Below are 19,850 nucleotides of genomic sequence, written 5' to 3' on the forward strand. Positions count from 1 at the left end.
TAATGATCTTTCATATTTCCTCTCTCCCCTCAGTCATGGAGGTTCAGCCCTAGAACTCTGGGTGCTGCTGGAGAGAAATTGGTTTCCCCAGCAAGATCAAGTGGGCACTAGCTCACTGCTTTCCTTTTCACCCATGAGAGAGGCCCCACTGGCTAGTTCAAATTTATGCTGTGTCACTTTGGAGTAAGGAGCAGCACTGGCAAAATCCTTTAATCCTCCCCAATAATTCAAACTTAACTTTTTTTTGCCTCCAACAGAGTAATGAAATCTCCCTTCAGGAATCCTGGACTTTTAACAATTTCTATAGGTATTTGACCAAATGAGCACTCATCACATTTCTCCATGTTTTCCCTGACCATGGCCCAGGGGGCTGGGACAGCTTCACTACTCCTGCTGGCTCCAGTCTGTACCAATGTCTACCTGCCTATTACTGGATGCCCAGGTGAGTGACCATCTTCCTGGTTCTTTGATATAAGTTATGGGATCCAACAACTTTCACAGAGGCACTTTTAATCATGGACGTATGGTTAATTAGTTGTTAAAAAGAGAAGCAAATAGGAAGGAAGCAAACCACCATGATGCTGACATCACTCCCTCTTTGCCAAAACTTTTACACAATTAGCTGAGTAGAGAAATTCTTTGAATAGTTCCATTTGAAATGACCTAAGGATGAATAGAAAATCTGAATAATTCTGATTTATTAAAAATACTGAATTTTTAGTTAAACCTTTCTACTATAACTTCAAAACAAAACAATTTCAAGTTCAGATGTATTTCAAAATTGTTAATAATGTTGTGTGAAATTGAAATTTCCTGAATTTGGATGAATGTCTTAAGAAATACATACTGAGGTTATCAGGTAAACGAATCTGATGGGTATAGAAATTCTCACATGGTTCAGTGGGGGAAAATCCCTGACTGAGGTATACCCTTTTTGCTTATAAATTGTTCACTATGATTATACTTAAATAGCTATGTTTACTTAAAATATGTATTCTCCTTTATGCTTCTTTCCCTGATCTGAAACATGAATGAATAATGACAAAACCCATATTTCATCATGAAATATCTAACTTTTGAAGTCAATTTTCCCTCCCTCTCTGCTCTTGGAGACATATCACTCCAAGAGCATCCTGAGTATCAATAGCCCTTCCCTCTCTCTTACCTGAGCAGATCACAGAGGCCATGTTGCCATGAGAACAGCCGGAACCACCCAGGGCAGTCACAGGGCAACTCCACAGGAAAGACTCAGCCCCCAAACAGTGAAATCGGACTGTTGAGATCTGGTCATCTCTGCCCACCAAGTGTGGTCCTCTGGGGGTGGAGATGGCGACTCCACAGCCAAGCTGACGACAGACAACATTGGCATTGGCCAGACTCCAGTGGGAGGCACAGAGAGCTCTCCATCGTCCAGAAATCTTCATCTCCACCTGCCCCTCACACTGAGAGGAGCCATTTGTCATGAGCCGGACTTCCAAGTACGCTGGTAGAAGAAGACAGGATTTCAGCAAAATCTCATGATTTTCTTACCCCAACACAGAGTGCAGGGAGGTTAGTCCTGATCCACATCTCACCTGAACAGGCAACCTGAGCAGCTCCACTGTGGTGACACATGCCCCCTGGACAGAGCACTCTGGGGCAGACCCGGAGCTCAGGCTCCTCCCCCTCACACCTGAACTCCTCAGCCCAGACCTGGCCATCAGACTCTCTGAAGGGCATGTGTTTCAGGACAGACACAGCCTTGCCGCATCCCAGCTCTGCACAGATGACCTGGGCAGTGGGGAGTGTGAAATTCCCATCAGACACTGGGATCCAGGCTTTTCCAGAATGTACTTCTACACGCCCTGAGCAGGGTCTATCCCCTCCAAACAGACGCACAGATCCTAAGACAAAAATAATGACAAACACAGTGAGCTTTCATTTTCCTTGCTTGCAAATTGAAAACAATATGTCACAGGCAATGGTGTAAAAACTTTCCCGGAGTTGAGCACAAACTGAGAATTTAACAGCTAGTGTCAGAGTTGCATTTTCATGACCAAGTTTCTAAAGAGAAACCCAGAAGCAGGGTCAATTTGGAATGACTGGATCCCAGCAAGGTGTACTTTGAGGTTGGTTAGAAATGTGAATTCCTTATCTAAGGTCAAGGAAACTACAGGGACCAAGACAGATAATCTGTAATGGCTGAATACCAGGAACATATATTTTATTTTGGTTGGAGAAGTTTCTCATTTAGGAGCCTGGGATCTACAGAGCCCAAGAAAATAACGCGTAATATGTGTCACTCAAACTTGAGTATAGAGACATGAAGAGCAGAACCAAACCAGAGCAAAATGGCTATGAGAGTGTAGAGATCTATCCTTTAGACAAAGTTAGAAAGTTTTTCTGAGACTTTCTGCTACTAGTCTGATCAGATTTTTCCCCCATGAGCCACTCCTCAAGTGGCTTGGCATACAGAAAATTGTATAGGCTGGATCCATTAGTGCATGCCAACCTGTAGACAGATAATGGCTCAAGAGAAGAAATATTTACATAATAACTAATCCACTTTTAAAGTAACAAATTTTATTTTTCTGATAATTTTTTATGACACAATATTCCAAGAATTTCTTAGATGACCTAAATGGGGAAAAAGATGAGTCTGTTCTGTTAAGTAAGCTCAGAGAGAAAAAGGACAACTTGATTTATAAAGCCCAAAAATTCATAGGTAGGTAGAAGCAAGACTTTCTATAATTAAATTATCAAAATCCAAACACAAAGATAATTTTGAAAGCATTAAAAGAAAAGTGACTTGTTACATATAAGGGAGTTTCTGTTATAAAGCAGATTTCTCAGCAGAAACCTTGCTGACCAGAGAGAGCAGGGTAACGTATACAAAGCACTTAGTGAAAAAAATCTGCCAACAATCAACTCTTTATCTAGCAAACTGTCTTTTAAAAATGAAGAGAGATTTTTTTAATTTTAAAAAGCAAAAACTGAGGGGTTTCATCACCACTAATCTTGTCTTGCCTCTCATTAGTAAAGATAAATATGAAGAGAAGTACAGAATACTGATATATTGTAATCTCAGCATGTGATTTTACCCATGTTTTGTAAATCAAAAGTCAAACACAGCAAGAATAACTATAACCACAGAAATTTGCTGGTGGAAAAATAATATGTAAAGAAATAAAATCTGACATCAATGATATAAAGTATTGTAGAGCTAATAAAATATAGAGCTTCCGTTTGCTAGTAAATTTAATTTGTTACCTTAATTGTACTTAACTTCAGTTATAGGCTATTATAGCTATCAATTGCTTGATGCAAGTTCCCAGGTAACCTTAAAAGTATAGTGGATAACAAGATAAGGAGAAAAGAGTCAGAGCATACCACTATGAAAAATCACTTCACAAAGAAAGCAACGGAAGAGAAGAACAAGAAAACTACAAAACAGACAGAAAACAATAAACAAAGTAATAACAGTAAGTCCTGACCTTTCAATAATGACTTTAAATGTAAACATATTAAACCTTCCAATTGAAAAATGGTGAGTGGCCTGAGTAGATTAAAAAACAAGATCCAGCTACATACTTTAGATTTCATGACACATACAGGATGAAAGTGAAGAGATAGAGACAGAGATTCCATGCTAACAGTAATCAAAAGAAAGCAAAGTCAGGCAAAAGAGAAGTTAAGTCAAAACCATCACAGAAGACATAATGATAAGTCAGTTCAACAAGAATCGATAAACCATGTAAATACATATATATTCAATATATGCCCCCAACATCAAAAAATGTAAATAAACAAAGCCAACATTGACAGATTTTAAGAAGAAACAAAAGCAATACAAAAATATCCCACTGTTTATAATGGATGGATCATTCAGACAGAAAATCGATAAGAAAACAACAGAACTGAGCAACACTATAGGCTAAATGGCATTACCAGACACATAGTGCCCATTCACCCAATACACTGACCCATAGAGCACATGTTTACCCAACGTACAGAAAAATACACATTATTCTCAGTCACACATGAAATATTCTCCAGGACATGCTAGATCACAAACAAGTTTCAGAAAATTTAAGAATATCAAAATATCGAAACACACATCCAAGTGTCTTTGCTGACCACAATGGTAGCTAGAAATCAAGAATGAAAGAAAACAGGAAAAATTCATAAATACGTGAAAACGAAATGACACATGCATATTTTGAGGCTTTTCTCTATTTATATAAAGAATGCTATTGAGATTTTGATAGGGATTGCATCAAGTCTATAGATTACTTTGAGCAGTATAGACATTTTAGCAATATTAATTCTTTCAATCTATTAAAAGAATGATTTTCCAATTATTAGTATCTTTTTAATTTGCCTTCATGCAGGTTTAATGTATCAAACATTTTATAATTTTAAAAGAAATTGACATTTTTTTAAAACGGTAGAAGATGAAAATAAAAAGCAAGCAACCCATTATTTGGAGAGCTCCCAGTTGGAGAAAACTAAGATCATGGCATCTGTTCCCATCACTTCATGGCAAATAGATGGGAAAACAATGAAAACAGTGACAGACCTTATTTTGGGGGGATCCAAAATCACTACAGATGATGACTGCAGCCATGAAACTAAAAGATGTTTGCTCCTTGGGAGAAAAGCTATGACCAATCTAGACAGCATATTCAAAAGCAGAAACATTACTTTGCTAACAAAGTTCCATCTAGTCAAAGCTATGGTTTATCCAGTAGTCATGTATGGATGTGAGAGTTGGACTAGAAAGAAAGCTGAGCACCAAAGAATTGATGCTTTTGAACTGTGGTGTTGGAGAAGACTCTTGAGAGTCCCTTGGACTGCAAGGAGATCCAACCAGTCCATCCTATAGGAAACCAGTCTTGAATATTCATTGGAAGGACTGATGCTGAAGCTGAAACTCCAATACTTTGGCCACATGTTGTAAAGAACTGACTCATTGGAAAAGACCCTGATGCTGGGAAAAATTGAAGGTTAGAGGAGAAGGGGATGACATAGGATGAGATGGTTGGATGTCATCACCAACTCAGTGGCCATGAGTTTGAGTAAGCTCTGGGAGTAGATGATGGACAGGAAAGTCTGGCACGCTACAGTCCATGGGGTCGCAGAGTCAGACATTACTGAGCGACTGAACTGAAGTTGCATAAGCCTCAATACTGATAAGGCACATAAGTACTGGGGGAAAATATTAGTTGAATCCATTTTTAGCATATTTCATCACTCTCTGCTCCTCCTATCTATCACCTAACTCTGGATTTTGTCATTTCTCCCATTTCACACAAGTAAACATGATCTTAAATATACAAATGTTTATTGATTTAAAGATGGGTTTGTTGAAAAGGGAAGCAACTGCTATAGAAGTGAAGGGTAGGTATACAGGTGGGGTTTGTGGCAAGTAAGGTGATATTATAAAAAGTTTTGAAGCTAAGGAGGGAAACCAAAATAATAATGTATCATTGGTCATCCAAGGAACATATTTTGAAAAGGATAAATGGGAATCAATTGCTTAATTTTTAAAATTCCCTTGTTTCTGAGTACATTCTGATTATTTATCGCTAGAGTTCTTCCTGGTAAAAGACTACCTAGTAATGCCTGAATCCAGTCAAAAAACTAGACTTCCAAAGAAGAAAAATATAATCCATAAAAAATTTTTTAAATAAATAATCATTAAAAGCAAATTCAGAAATTACAGAGGTGATTTAATTGGCTGATAAGGTCTTTAAACCTCTAATGTAAATATACCTACTGAGGCATACAAACAAAGTAGAGAAAAAATAAGCAAATGGAGCTTCTAAAACTAAAATACAATATCTTGAATGAAAAATTGTCTGGATTAACTTAACAAGAGAGTAGACATTGCAGAATAAAACAATTGGAAATTCAACACATAGCAATTGACTATCCAAATAGAAGTAGAGAAAAATATGAGTGGAAATTAGTATCATTAAGGATAATATCAAACCATGTAAAATATGTTATTTGGAGATTCAGAATAAGGGATGAGTAGAAAAAAATATTTTAAAATGATAGATGGAATTTTTCCAAATTTAATGAAGATATAAACCCACTGATCCAAGAGGCTAAACAAACCTCAAACAAGATAAACTAAATAAAACCACCTAGGGCACTTGAAAATATATTGCTGAAATCCATTCATAAACAAAAATAACTCTTAAGAGCAGCCAGGAAATTTTGACACACTAAATATAGGGGAACAATGTTAAGTATTACTGACTTCTTGTTTGAAGTAATGCAAGCCAGATAATTCAGACACTTTTGAAAATAACTCAAACCTGAAAGAAAATTAAAGTGTTTTCAGATGAATAACAGATGACAGAATGTGAGGCTATCAGACATACACTACACAAAAATGTTATCTAAAGGTCTAAAAGTTAAAGGAAAGATAATCAACGAAAGCTTGGATCTACCCAAAGCTATAAGAACTGTGTTAAATGATAATTCTGCAAGTAAATATTTTTAAAACTTATTCTCATTTTAAAAATACTACAATATTTAAGACAAAAATAACAATTTGTTATTTTGTTATTACAAAATTCATATTTATTAGTAGAATATATGACAATAGTAACATAAATAACAAGAATAGGGAAATAGAAGTATACTGTAATAAGGTCTTACATTATCTATTAAGTAACATGATATCTAAAGAAAAATATGATTAAAGAGTAATATTTTCAACATTATGATAAGCTCTGCAAAAAGAGATATAACCAATAAACCAATAGAGTACATAAAATAGAGTATTAAAATGCTCAATTAAAGATTAAAATAGGAACAAAAAAGCATAAAACAAACAGCAAGCTAGTAAACTTGAACACAAGTATATAAATAATTATGTTAAGTAAGACAAAATCAAACACTGTATAAACACAGAAACATAGGGTCACAAAGATATACCATGCAAACACTGATCAGAGAAAGCTGTATTATATATATTAATATTATACAAAGTAAGCCTATAGGATAAAGAATATATTCAGAGAGAAAAGAACATTTTGTGATGATAAAATACAAAAGAAATTATGTAGTTTCAAAATCAGCGTGAAGCAACTGAACTGGTGTTTAGAGGAAAATTTACAGCACTAATGCTTCCTTGAGGCTTACATTAGAAAAGAAAAGAAAACTGAGAGCAAATGATCCAAGATTCCACCTCAAAAATCTATAAAAATACAGCAAATCAAAACCAAACGAGAAGAACAAAAACTAATAGAAATCAATGAAATAGGAAACATACACAATAAAGAAAATCAATAAAGTAAACTGGTAATTCTTTTTGAAAGGCTAATGAAACTGATAATCCTCTAGCAGAAAATTCAATCAAGAAAAACTAAGAGAACACAAATTTAACGACACCAAGAATTGCTGAGAGCAGGAGCTCCACCCGTGGCAAAGGTCATGAGCAAGGCGCTCAGCATACGCAAAGGCGGGATCGAGCCTCAGGAGTCCCCCTGGAAATTCTCGAGCATCTACCCCCAAAACCAGAGTCTGTCTACTTTCTGCTTTGTGCTCTCACCTACACCTCTGACTTTATGGGGGGCTGTCCCCCACTACCTCTCTCTGAAAAAAAGAGTTAACTTACAGCTCCAGTTAATAAAGTTCCTGGGTGTGACAGTGTTTCAACCTACAAACTCTTTTGGAAGTCCTCTAGCCTGCCTGAATAGGTTTTTCCAGCCACATGTGATTGCTCAGAGCCTCCCAACTGTGAGAGGCATGAGATGTTCTAAACTGTCTAAATACAGAGTCCTTTGAGCAGGTAAAAGATTGATTAGAAATTGTATTGGTGAAGGGTTTTTCACTTCTTGGGCCAATGTTTGCTGCTATGTCTCCATATCCCTTACCTGCTGTGTCCCTGGCAGTGTATTGATTAATATAATTGGTGTAAGTAGTAGCTTTAATGTTTGTAACCTTGGACCCTTGAGTTAATTCTTTTTCTTGTTATAGTCCACCACACCTTTGCCCTATAGGAATGCAACTTTAATGCTTTTGGAGGGTGGCGCCTGACTAATCACCTTTAGAGAAAAATAAGTTTTCTGGAGAAAGGGTCTTAAAATGTTAACAGGCCTCCGGGCCAGAAGATGATGCAAATCACCTAAACTTTTGCATATGATAAGTTTGCAGGAAGAAAGCCTGGCTTACTGCATGACTCTACCCCTTCCCCCCATTATCCTCTATGCATAACTTAAGGTATAAAAACTACTTTGGAAAATAAAGTGCGGGCCTTGTTCACCGAAGCTTGGTCTCCCCATGTCGTTCTTTCTCTCACCTTCTGGTTGAATTATTCAGCCTCTTTTCTCCACTGAATTTCCTCACTGAGCTATCCTTATTTAACCACTCTTTATATCCTTAATTAACGTTTAATTAAGCAATTGTTTCCTGATCCTCGCCAATGCCATCTCCCCTTCGAATTCCTTGGATCCACCGGGGCTGGACCCCGGCAAAGAATGAAAGGGAGGTTATCACTTTAGATCTTACCAATATTTAAAAGATACATTGTTGTTCAGTCGCTAAGTCATATCCAATTCTGGGACCTCCGACCCTGTGGACTGCAGCACTCATGGCTTCCCTGTCTTTCACTATCTTCTGGAGTTTGCTCAGATTTATATCCATTGAGTCAGTGATGCCATCCAACCATCTCATCCTCTGTCGCCCCTCTTCTCCTCCTGCTCTCAATCTTTCCCAGCATCAGGGTCTAGTCCAGTGCGTTGGCTCTTCATATCAGGTGGTCAAAGTATTGCAACTTCAGCTTCAGCATCAATCCTTTCAATGAATATTCAAGGTTGATTTCCTTTAGGATTGACTGGTTTGATCTCCTTGTTGTCCAAGGGATTCTCAAAAGTCTTCTCCAGCACCACAGTTCAATAACATCAGTTATTTGGTGCTCAGTCTTCTTTATGGTCCAACTCGCACATCCATACTGGACTACTGGAAAAAACATAACTTTGACCTTTGTCAGCAAAGTGATGTTTCTGCTTTATATTTTTTTTATTTTTTTTTATTTTTTTAATTTTATTTTATTTTTAAACTTTACATAATTGTATTAGTTTTGCCAAATATCAAAATGAATCCGCCACAGGTATACATGTGTTCCCCATCCTGAACCCTCCTCCCTCCTCCCTCCCCATACCATCCCTCTGGGCCGTCCCAGTGCACTAGCCCCAAGCATCCAGTGTCGTGCATCGAACCTGGACTGGCAACTCGTTTCTTACATGATATTTCACATGTTTCAATGTCATTCTCCCAAATCTTCCCACCCTCTCCCTCTCCCACAGAGTCCATAAGACTGTTCTATACATCAGTGTCTCTTTTGCTGTCTCGTACACCGGGTTATTGTTACCATCTTTCTAAATTCCATATATATGCGTTAGTATACTGTGTTTATGTTTTTCCTTCTGGCTTACTTCACTCTGTATAATAGGCTCCAGTTTCATCCACCTCATTAGAACTGATTCAAATGTATTCTTTTTAATGGCTGAGTAATACTCCATTGTGTATATGTACCACAGCTTTCTTATCCATTCATCTGCTGATGGACATCTAGGTTGCTTCCATGTCTTGGCTATTATAAACAGTGCTGCGATGAACATTGGGGTACACGTGTCTCTTTCCCTTCTGGTTTCCTCAGTGTGTATGCCCAGCAGTGGGATTGCTGGATCATAAGGCAGTTCCATTTCCAGTTTTTTAAGGAATCTCCACACTGTTCTCCATAGTGGCTGTACTAGTCTGCATTCCCACCAACAGTGTAAGAGGGTTCCCTTTTCTCCACACCCTCTCCAGCATTTATTATTTGTAGACTTTTGGATCGCAGCCATTCTGACTGGTGTGAAATGGTACCTCATAGTGGTTTTGATTTGCATTTCTTTGATAATGAGTGATGTTGAGCATCTTTTCATGTGTTTGTTAGCCATCTGTATGTCTTCTTTGGAGAAATGTCTATTTAGTTCTTTGGCCCATTTTTTGATTGGGTCGTTTATTTTTCTGGAGTTGAGCTGTAGGAGTTGCTTGTATATTTTTGAGATTAGTTGTTTGTCAGTTGCTTCATTTGCTATTATTTTCTCCCATTCTGAAGGCTGTCTTTTCACCTTGCTAATAGTTTCCTTTGATGTGCAGAAGCTTTTAAGGTTAATTAGGTCCCATTTGTTTATTTTTGCTTTTATTTCCAATATTCTGGGAGGTGGGTCATAGAGGATCCTGCTGTGATGTATGTCAGAGAGTGTTTTGCCTATGTTCTTCTCTAGGAGTTTTATAGTTTCTGGTCTTACATTTAGATCTTTAATCCATTTTGAGTTTATTTTTGTGTATGGTGTTAGAAAGTGGTCTAGTTTCATTCTTTTACAAGTGGTTGACCAGATTTCCCAGCACCACTTCTGTCTAGGTTTATCATAGCTTTTCTTCCAAGGAGTAAGCATCTTTTAATTTCATGGTTGAAGTCACCGTCTGCAGTGCTTTTGGAGCCCAAGAAAATAAAATCTGCCACCATTTCCATTTCTCCCCCATATATTTGTTTCCCAAGTGATGCTAGTGGTAAAGAACCTTCCTACCAATGCAGGTAGACATAAGAGATGTGGGTTCGATTACCTTCCATCCTGGGAAGATTCCCTGGAGGAGGAAATGGAAACCCACTTCAGTATTCTTGCCTGGAAAATCCCATGAACAGATGAGCCTGGCAGGCTACAGTCCATACGGTTGCACAGAGTTGGACACAACTGAAGTGACTTAGCACTGCACATTTGCCATGAAGTGATGGGACTGGATGCCATGATCTTAGTTTTTAACAATATCGGGCATGTTCAGGGTGATGTGACCATAGACTGATCTTAGTTTTTGAATGTTGTGTTTTAAGTCAGCTTTCTCACTCTCCTTTCACCTTCATCAAGAGGTTCTTTAGTTCCTCTTCACTTTCTGTCACTAGAGCAATAACATCTGCATATCTGAGGTTGTTGATATTTCTCCTGAAAATCTTGATTCCAGCTTGTGCTTCATCCAGTCCAGCATCTCACATGATGTACTCTGCATATAAATTAAATAAGCAGGGTGACAACATACAGCCTTGTCATACTCCTTTTCCTGTGTTGAACCAGTCCATTGTTCCATGTTTTGTTCTAACTGCTACTTCTTGACAGGTACGGTAGTCTGATATTCCCACCTTTTTAAGAATTTTCTACAGTTTGTTGTGATGCACACAACATCAAAAGATTTACCATAGACAATAAAGCAGAAGTAGATATTTTTTCTGGAATTAAATTGCTTTTTCTATGATCCAACAGACGTTGGCAATCTGATCTCTGGTTCCTCTTCCTTTTCTAAATCCAGCGTGTACATCTGGAAGTTCTCAGTTCGTGTACAGTTGAAGCCTAGCTTGAGGGATTTTGAGCACTACCTTGCTAGCATATGAAATGAGTGCAGTTGTGTGGAACTTTAAACTTTCTTTGGCATTGTCCATCTTTGGGATTGAAATTAAAACAACCTGATCTTTTCCAGTCCTGTGGAACTCCATTGCTGAGTTTTCCAAATTTGCTGGCATATTGAGTGCAGCACTCTAACAGCGTCATCTTTTAGGATTTGAACTAGCTCAGCTGGAATTCCATCACCTTCACTAGCTTTTTTCATCTTAATGCTTCCTAAGGCCCACTTCGGAGAAGGCAATGGCACCCCACTCCAATATACTTGCCTGGCAAATCCCATGGATGGAGGAGCCTGGTAGGCTGCAATCCATGGGGTCGCTAAGAGTCAGACACGACTGAGCGACTTCACTTTCACTTTTCACTTTCATGCATTGGAGAAGGAAATGGCAACCCGCTCCAGTGTTCTTGCCTGGAGAATCCCAGGGACGGGGGAGCCCGATGGGCTGCCGTCTATGGGTTGCACAGAGTCAGACACGACTGAAGTGACTTACTAGTAGTAGTAGTAAGGCCCACTTGACTTCAGACTCCAGGATATCTGGCTCTAGGTGAGTCACCACATCATCATTGTTATCTGGGTCAATAAGACCTTTCTTGTGTAGTTCTTCTGTGTATTCCTGCTGACTCTTTTTGATCTCTTTTACGTCTGTTAGTGGAGAAGGCGATGGCACCCCACTCCAGTACCCTTGCCTGGAAAATCCCATGGGCGGAGGAGCCTGGTAGGCTGCAGCCCATGATGTCTCGAAGAGTTGGACATGACTGAGTGGCTTCACTTTCACTTTTCACTTTCATGTATTGGAGAAGGAAATGGCAACCCACTCCAGAGTTCTTGCCTGGAGAATCCCAGGGATCGGGGAGCCTGGTGGGCTGCCATCTATGGGGTCGCACAGAGTTGGACACGACTGAAGCGACTTAGCAGCAGCAGCAGCAGCAGCATGTCTGTTAGGTCCTTGCCATGTCTTTCCTTGAAAATACAACTACCAATATTTGAAAGCACAAAAAATGGAAAATCTGAAAAAAACTGAAGTTTCTTAAAAACTTCCCATTAAGAAAATTGCAGTCCTCCAATGTCAGCTCTTCCACAGAGCTCAGAAATGATTTCCACTCTGGATTTATCCTAAAAACAGTACTTCACTTTCAACAATCTCATAAAGAGGGTGAAATTCTCTTTCACACCACTTTCCTAAAACTGAAAAAAAAACTTCAATTTCAATTAGAGAATTGGAACAGACATGCTATTCTCTTCTTACTTCTCCTGTGTCACCACTTTGACCTGCCTTCACTAAGACATGTTTCTGAAAATATAGAAGGGATTGACCAGAGGGAAGAAACTGGCAAAGAGATTAGTACAAAAAAACTGAAACAGTTCATAAACATATGAAAGTCTAAATTAGAGCAGCGTTAGGGAGTAAAAACCATAATCAAGTTTAAAATGCCATAGCACCCTATTAATTTTTAAGTGTATCCTAACTGAAATTAATATTGAAACATTGATTTTCTCAAAACAGTAACATTAGGAGCTCCAACATCACATAAACTCACAGCACCACACACTGCATTTTTACTCAGATGCTGATTTATCAAAATAAGGTGGAAACCCATGTAGTGTTTCCACAAGTTTATCTGCAGTTGAAACCATGATTAGGGCATGGTGACAATAGAAATGTTACTTGATATGCCAGAAAACAAATTTTCTTAAAACAAAAAATTCCTATCTGAAACTCAAATGCCCCTTGAAACTAATTATTTTTAATAATAATAATAACAGAAGAAAACATTTGCAGTGATGAATATGTTTTTGCATAGATCATGGTAATGATTTCACAGATGTACACTTACCTCCCAAAGTTCTAAGTTGTATTCATTAAATATATACAGCTTTTTGTATGTCAGTCATACCTCAATAAAGTAGCTTAAAATGAAAGTAATTCTTTTCTTAGGGATCTCAACTAGTATCATCAAAGATCTTCTGAGGGTGAGACTGGAAAAGTCACTTTTCTGGTGATCTTCCCCAAAACAGCTGATTAGCCATGAGCTGCTAGAAATGTACTGCAAATATTCTCAGGTCTCCCCCTGTCTCACCCACCAGATGGCTGACCATTTTGAAAGACTCAACTACCTACATTAGGAATTTGACGTCACCTCCCCGCCTCTTGTGACACATCACAGAGATCTGAAGAGTCCAGCTGTCCACAAGTCTGAAGTTTTTACTGTGCAGGGCCAAGCAAACCCTTAATCACTTTGAGAACCTAATGCTCTAAGAATCAAGTGTGACCAGAGTCTTCCCCGAAGGGTGCTCTAAAGCATATGATCTGGTTTCCCCATGGTCATTCTGTGAATGAGACAGAGGTGTTTCCTACTGGGAACCCCTCCCAGATCAGACAGGCCTTACCTGAGCAGACTGCTCCAATATCCTGGTCATGAGAGAAGGTGTCATTATAGTTTTTAAAATCAATATGAACACACTCAGAGAGACTCAAAGTTGATTCAACCTCTCTACTCTCACAAGAAACATATAAAAACCAAATGGGGCCAAGTCTTGGTCCAAAATAAGACCCTCTGGGAGCATCAATGGCAACTCCACATTCCAGTCGTCTGCACACGTCTTCTACAGATTCTATGAGCCAGTTCTCAGAATACACTGTGCCCCATTCTCCTTTGTACTTCATTTCCACTCTCCCCTCACAGCGGTGGGCTCCATCCTTCAGCCTCAGCTCCAAAACTGCAAGAGAGACAGACACAGAACAGAGGAGAGATTTTAAGAGAAAGTGCAGTGGTGTGCTGGTAAGTATTAAAAAAAAAATCTCTCTGAGGGAAAAAAAATCCCTGCATTCGATGACTTTTATGGTATAAATATTCCCACCATGGCCAGCTCAAAGCCCCCAATGTGCCATCACTGAACCTGGAGCAGGAAGGGAGGCACCAGGTGTTTCTCAGGAGCCTGTAGAACCAGCTCCAGGGACACCACCGAGGACAGGCCTCCAGAGACTCTGGATGCTGCCCTCCCTGTAAATGCGCCCAAGGCTCCTAGGGCCCAGCATCCCTGTCTCAGTTACAGCTCATGGCCCGGGATCCAGGGAGGAATCCTCCCTCTCCTTCCCTGTCCATAGGGAGCATCTCTTCCAGCTCAGGAATAGAGGGCTCAGGCAACAGGTTCTACAGTGTCCTGATCGTTCCTGTCACCTGGTGTTCATATCCTTGTGTAATCCCCACACTTGAATGTATCTAGTAACACGTACATAACAAATGGAATTTGGCAAAAGTGATGAGATGTCACTTAAGAGATTAGGTTTCAAGATGACTCTGGTTTTCCTTTGGTGACCTATCTCTTTCTCTTTTATTTCTGCTTTATTGACTATGCCAAAGCCTTTGACCGTGTGGCTCACAATAAACTGTGGAAAATTGTTAAAGAGATGGGAACACCAGACCATCTGACCTGTCTCTTGAGAAACATGTATGCAGGTCAGGAAGCAACAGTTAGAACTCAACATGGAACAACAGACTGGTTTCAAATAGGAAAAGGAGTACGTCAAGGCTGTATATTGTCACCCTGCTTATTTAACTTATATGCAGAGTACATCATGAGAAACACTGGGCTGGAAGAAGCACAAGGTGGAATCAAATTTGCCGGGAGAAATATCAATAACCTCAGATATGCAGACAACACCACCCTTATGGCAGAAAGTGAAGAGGAACTAAAAAGCCTCTTGATGAAAGTGAAAGAGGACAGTGAAAAAGTTGACTTAAAGCTCAACATTCAGAACATTCAGAAAACTAAGATCATGGCATCTGGTCCCATCACTTCATGGCAAATAGATGGGGAAACAGTGGAAAGTGTCAGACTTTATTTTGGGGGGGCTCTAAAACCACTGCAGATGGTGATTGAAGCCATGAAATTAAAAGATGTCTGCTCCTTGGAAAGACAGTTATGACCAACCTAGATGGCATATTTAAAAGCAGAGACATTACTTTGCCAACAAAGGTCTAATTAATTTAGAATTAATATTGCTAAAATGTCTGTACTGCTCAAAGTAATCTATAGACCTGATGCTTTTGAACTGTTGTGCTGGAGAAGACTCTTGAGAGTCCCTTGGACTGCAAGAAGATCCAACCAGTCCATCCTAAAGGAGATCAGTCCTGGGTGTTCATTGGAAGGACTGATGTTGAAGCTGAAACTCCAATACTTTGACCACCTCATGCAAAGAGTTGACTCATCCGAAGAGACCCTAACACTGGGAAGGATTTGGGGTATGAGAGGAAGGGGACGACAGGACGAGATGGCTGGATGGCATCACTGACTCGATGGACATGGGTTTGGGTAGACTCTGGGAGTTGGTGATGGACAGGGAGGTGTGGCATGGTGCAATTCATGCGGTCTCAAAGAATTGGACACGACTGAGCGACTGAACTGAACTGAACTTACTCTCTCTCTTGCTCTAATGAAGCCAGCTGCCACGTTGTGAGCTGTGTATGGAGAAACCCTCATGACAAGGAACGAAGGAAGGCCTCTTGGCAACAGCCAGCAAGAGACTGAGGCTCTCAGTTAAACAGTCTCCTAGAGTCTGAATGCTGCCAACAACCAGGTGGGTTTGAGTGGTACCCACCCCTCGTTGAACCTTCAGATGATTGAACCAGTGAGACAACACAAGTCAGAGGACCCTGGTAATCCTTGCCGATTCCTAGCCCATGGAAATTATGAGGTGCTAGATGTTTGCTGCTTTAAGCTGTTGTTTTGTTTTGTTTATTTATTTTTGGCTGTGCTGGGTTTTTGTTGCCACTCACAGTTACAGTCACTTCTCTAGTTACAGAGTGGAGGCTACTCTTCATTGTGGTGTATGAGCCTCTCATGCCAGTGGCTTCTCTTGTTGCTGAGCACGGGCTCTAATCACGAGGGCTAAGATGCCAAGCTTTGCAGTAATTTGTAGCACAGCAACACATAACTAATGTAGGAAGGCATTATGCTAAGTGAAAGAAGTAAGACAGAGAAAAACAAATACTGTTTGATCTCATTTATATGTGAAATCTAAAAAAAAAAAAATTCATAAATAAGGAGAGTAAATTGGTGGTTTCCTGGGTAGGGGTGGGAGTGAGAGGAAAGGATGATGGTGGTACAAACTTCTACTTAGAACATAGATAAGCCCTGGGGATGGAATGTACATGTGACTGTAATTGACAATTGTTATTTAGTCACCAAGTCATGTCCTACTCTCTGCAAGCCCATGAACTTCAGCACATCAGGCTTCCCTGTCCTTCACTATTTCCTGGAGTTTGCTCAAACTCATGTCCATTGAGTTGGTGATGCCATCAAACTATCTCATCCTCTGTCACTCCTTTCTTCTCCTGCCCTCAGTCTTTTCCAACATCAGGGTCTTTTGCAGTGAATTGGCTCTTCATATCAGGTGACCAAAGTATTGGAGCTTCAACATCAGTCTTCCAATGAATATTCAGGATTGATATCCTTTAGGATTGACAGATTTGATCTCCTTGCTGTCCAAGGGACTCTCAAGAGTATTCTCCAGCACCACAGTTTGAAAGCATCACTTCTTCGGTGCTCAACTTTCTTTATGGTCCATCTCTCACAACTATACATGACTACTGGAAAAGCCATAGATTTTATTATAGAGACCTTTGTTGGTAAAGTGATCTCTCTGTTTTTTAATATGTTGTCTAGATTTGCCATAGCTTTTCTTCCAAGGAGCAAACATCTTTTGATTTCATAGCTTCAGTCACCATCTACAGTGATTTTGGAGCCCAAGAAAATAAAATCTGTCACTGTTTCCACTTTTCCCCTGTCTTTTTGCCAAGAAATGATGGAACCAGTTGTCATGATCTTAGTTGACAATACTGGATTGTATATTTGATCATTATTAATAAAGTCAGGAAGCAACAGTTAGAACAGGACATGGAACAACAGACTGGTTCCAAATAGGAAAAGGAGTACGTCAAGGCTGTATATTGCACCCTGTTTATTTAACTTATATGCAGAGTACATCATGAGAAGTGCTGGGTGGAAGAAGCACAAGCTGGAATCAAGATTGCCGGGAGGAATATCAATAACCTCAGATATGCAGATGACATCACCCTTATGGCAGAAAGTGAAGAGGAACTAAAAAGCCTCTTGATGAAGGTGAAAGAGGAGAGTGAAAAAGTTGGCTTAAAACTCAATATTTAAAAAATGAAGATCATGGCATTTGGTCCCATCACTTCATGGGAAATAGATGGGGAAACAGTGGAAACAGTATCAGACTTTATTTTGGGGGGCTCCCAAATCACTGCAGATGGTGACTGCAGCCATGAAATTAAAAGACGCTTACTCCTTGGAAGAACAGTTATGACCAACCTAGATAGCATATTGGAGTAGGCAATGGCACCCCACTCCAGTACTCTTGCCTGGAAAATCTCATGGACCGAGGAGCCTGGTGTGCTGCAGTCCATGGGGTCGTTAAGAGTTGGACATGACTGAGCAACTTCACTTTCACTTTTCACTTTGATGTATTGGAGAAGGAAATGGCAACCCACTCCAGTGTTCTAGCCTGGAGAATCTCAGGGATGGGGGAGCCTGGTGGGCTGCATAGTCCAGTCTATGGGGTTGCATAGAGTGAGACACGACTGAAACGACTTAGCAGCAGCAGCAGCAGATAGCATATTGAAAAGCAGATATATTACTTTGCCAACAAAGGTCCGTCTAGTCAAGGCTATGGTTTTTCCAGTGGTCATGTATGGATGTAAGAGTTGGACTGTGAAGAAAGCTGAGTGCCAAAGAATTGATGCTTTTGAACTGTAGTGTTGGAGAAGACTCTTGAAAGTCCCTTGGACTGCAAGGAGATCCAACCAGTCCACTCTGAAGGAGATCAGCCCTGGGATTTCTTTGGAAGGAATGATGCTAAAGCTGAAACTCCAGTACTTTGGCCACCTCATGCGAAGAGTTGACTCATTGGAAAAGACTCTGATGCTGGGAGGGTTTGGGGGCAGGATGAGAAGGGGGCGACAGAGGATGAGATGGCTGGATGGCATCACTTACTCGATGGACGTGAGTCTGGGTGAACTCCGGGAGTTGGTGATGGACAGGGAGGCCTGGTGTGCTGCGATTCATGGGGTTGCAAAGAGTTGGACATGACTGAGCGACTGAACTGAACTGAACTGAATAAAGTCAATCTTAAAAGGTCTCATAACATACACACAGCAACTATGTGATGTAATAAATGTGTTAACTAACTTAATTATGCTAATAGTTTCAAAATATATATGTATTTCTTTTTTAATACTTTAATTTTTGGAGTATAGTTGATTTACAATGTTGTGTTAGTTTCAGGTGTACAGTAAAGTGACTTGGTTATATGTTTTAATACATATAAACTTTCATTTTTAGATTCTTTTCTCTTATAGCTTATCACAGAATACTGATTAGACTTCCCTGTGCTATACAGTAGGTCCATGTCGATTATTTATCATATATATAGTAAGGTGTTAATTTCAAATTCCTGATTCATCCCTCTACCCAACACCCAACATTTCCCCTTGTGTAACCATAAGTTGTTTTGGATATCTGTAAGTCTGCTTCTGTTTTGTAAATAAGTTCATTTGTATCTTTTTAAAATTAATTTTTATTGGAGTATAGTTGCTTTACAATGTCATATTTCCTCTGTACAGCAAAGTGAATCAGTTATTTGTTGTTGTTCAGTTGTTAAGTCATGTCTAACTCTTTATAAATGCATGGACTGACACACTCCAGGCTCACCTGTCCTCCACTACCTCCTGAAGCTTGCTCAAATTCATGTTTATCGAGTTGGTGATGCTATCTAACCATCTCCTCCTCTGCCACCTCCTTCTCCTCTTGTCTTCAATATTTCCCAGCATCTCCAATGAGTCTGCTCTTGGTTGAGTCCCTTTTTTTCCACACCATCCCCAGCATTTATCGTTTGTAGAATTTTTGATGATAGCCAATTCTGACTGTTGTGAGGTGATGCCTCATTGTACTTTTGATTTGCATTTCTCTGTTAATTAGTGATGTTCAGCATCTTTTCATGTGTTTTTTGGACACCTGTATGTCTTCACTGGAGAATATATACATATGTATTTCAAGTCATCATACTGTACACCTTTCACTTACATCCTATTACTTGGTGATTACCTTCCAATAAAGCTGGAAACAATAGATAAGAAAACTATACATAGAGAAAAAAACTTTTGCAAATGCAAGGGAAAAAAAGATAGGAATAATAATAACGGGAGCTTGAAATATATCTCTCAGCTTTTAATACTTGAAATGGTCATCTGAACTAAATCCAATGGGGAAAAATTGGAAGTAGTGACAGATTTTATTTTCTTGGGTTCCAAAATCCCTGTGGACAATGACTGCAGCCACGAAATTAAAAGACACTTGCTCTTTGGAAGAAAAGTCATAACAAACCTAGTCAG

The 19,850-nt window shown here is 39.5% G+C and overlaps 1 protein-coding gene across 1 annotated transcript in view; it reads right to left on the reverse strand.

Annotated features, from left to right (window-relative positions):
* The window catches only part of LOC113892401 (antigen WC1.1-like), a 57,524-nt gene that overhangs the window by 33,231 nt on the left and 4,443 nt on the right, over positions 1–19,850 (reverse strand). Inside the window, exons 3-5 of the mRNA XM_027541221.1 lie at positions 13,825–14,154; positions 1,575–1,883; positions 1,166–1,483 (exon numbers count right to left, since the gene is read on the reverse strand). Of these exons, the coding sequence (XP_027397022.1) occupies positions 1,166–1,483; positions 1,575–1,883; positions 13,825–14,154 (957 nt within the window). The remainder of the gene's footprint in view (positions 1–1,165; positions 1,484–1,574; positions 1,884–13,824; positions 14,155–19,850) is intronic.

Source organism: Bos indicus x Bos taurus, chromosome 5 (genome assembly GCF_003369695.1).
Source record: "Bos indicus x Bos taurus breed Angus x Brahman F1 hybrid chromosome 5, Bos_hybrid_MaternalHap_v2.0, whole genome shotgun sequence".
Lineage (NCBI taxonomy): Eukaryota > Metazoa > Chordata > Mammalia > Artiodactyla > Bovidae > Bos > Bos indicus x Bos taurus.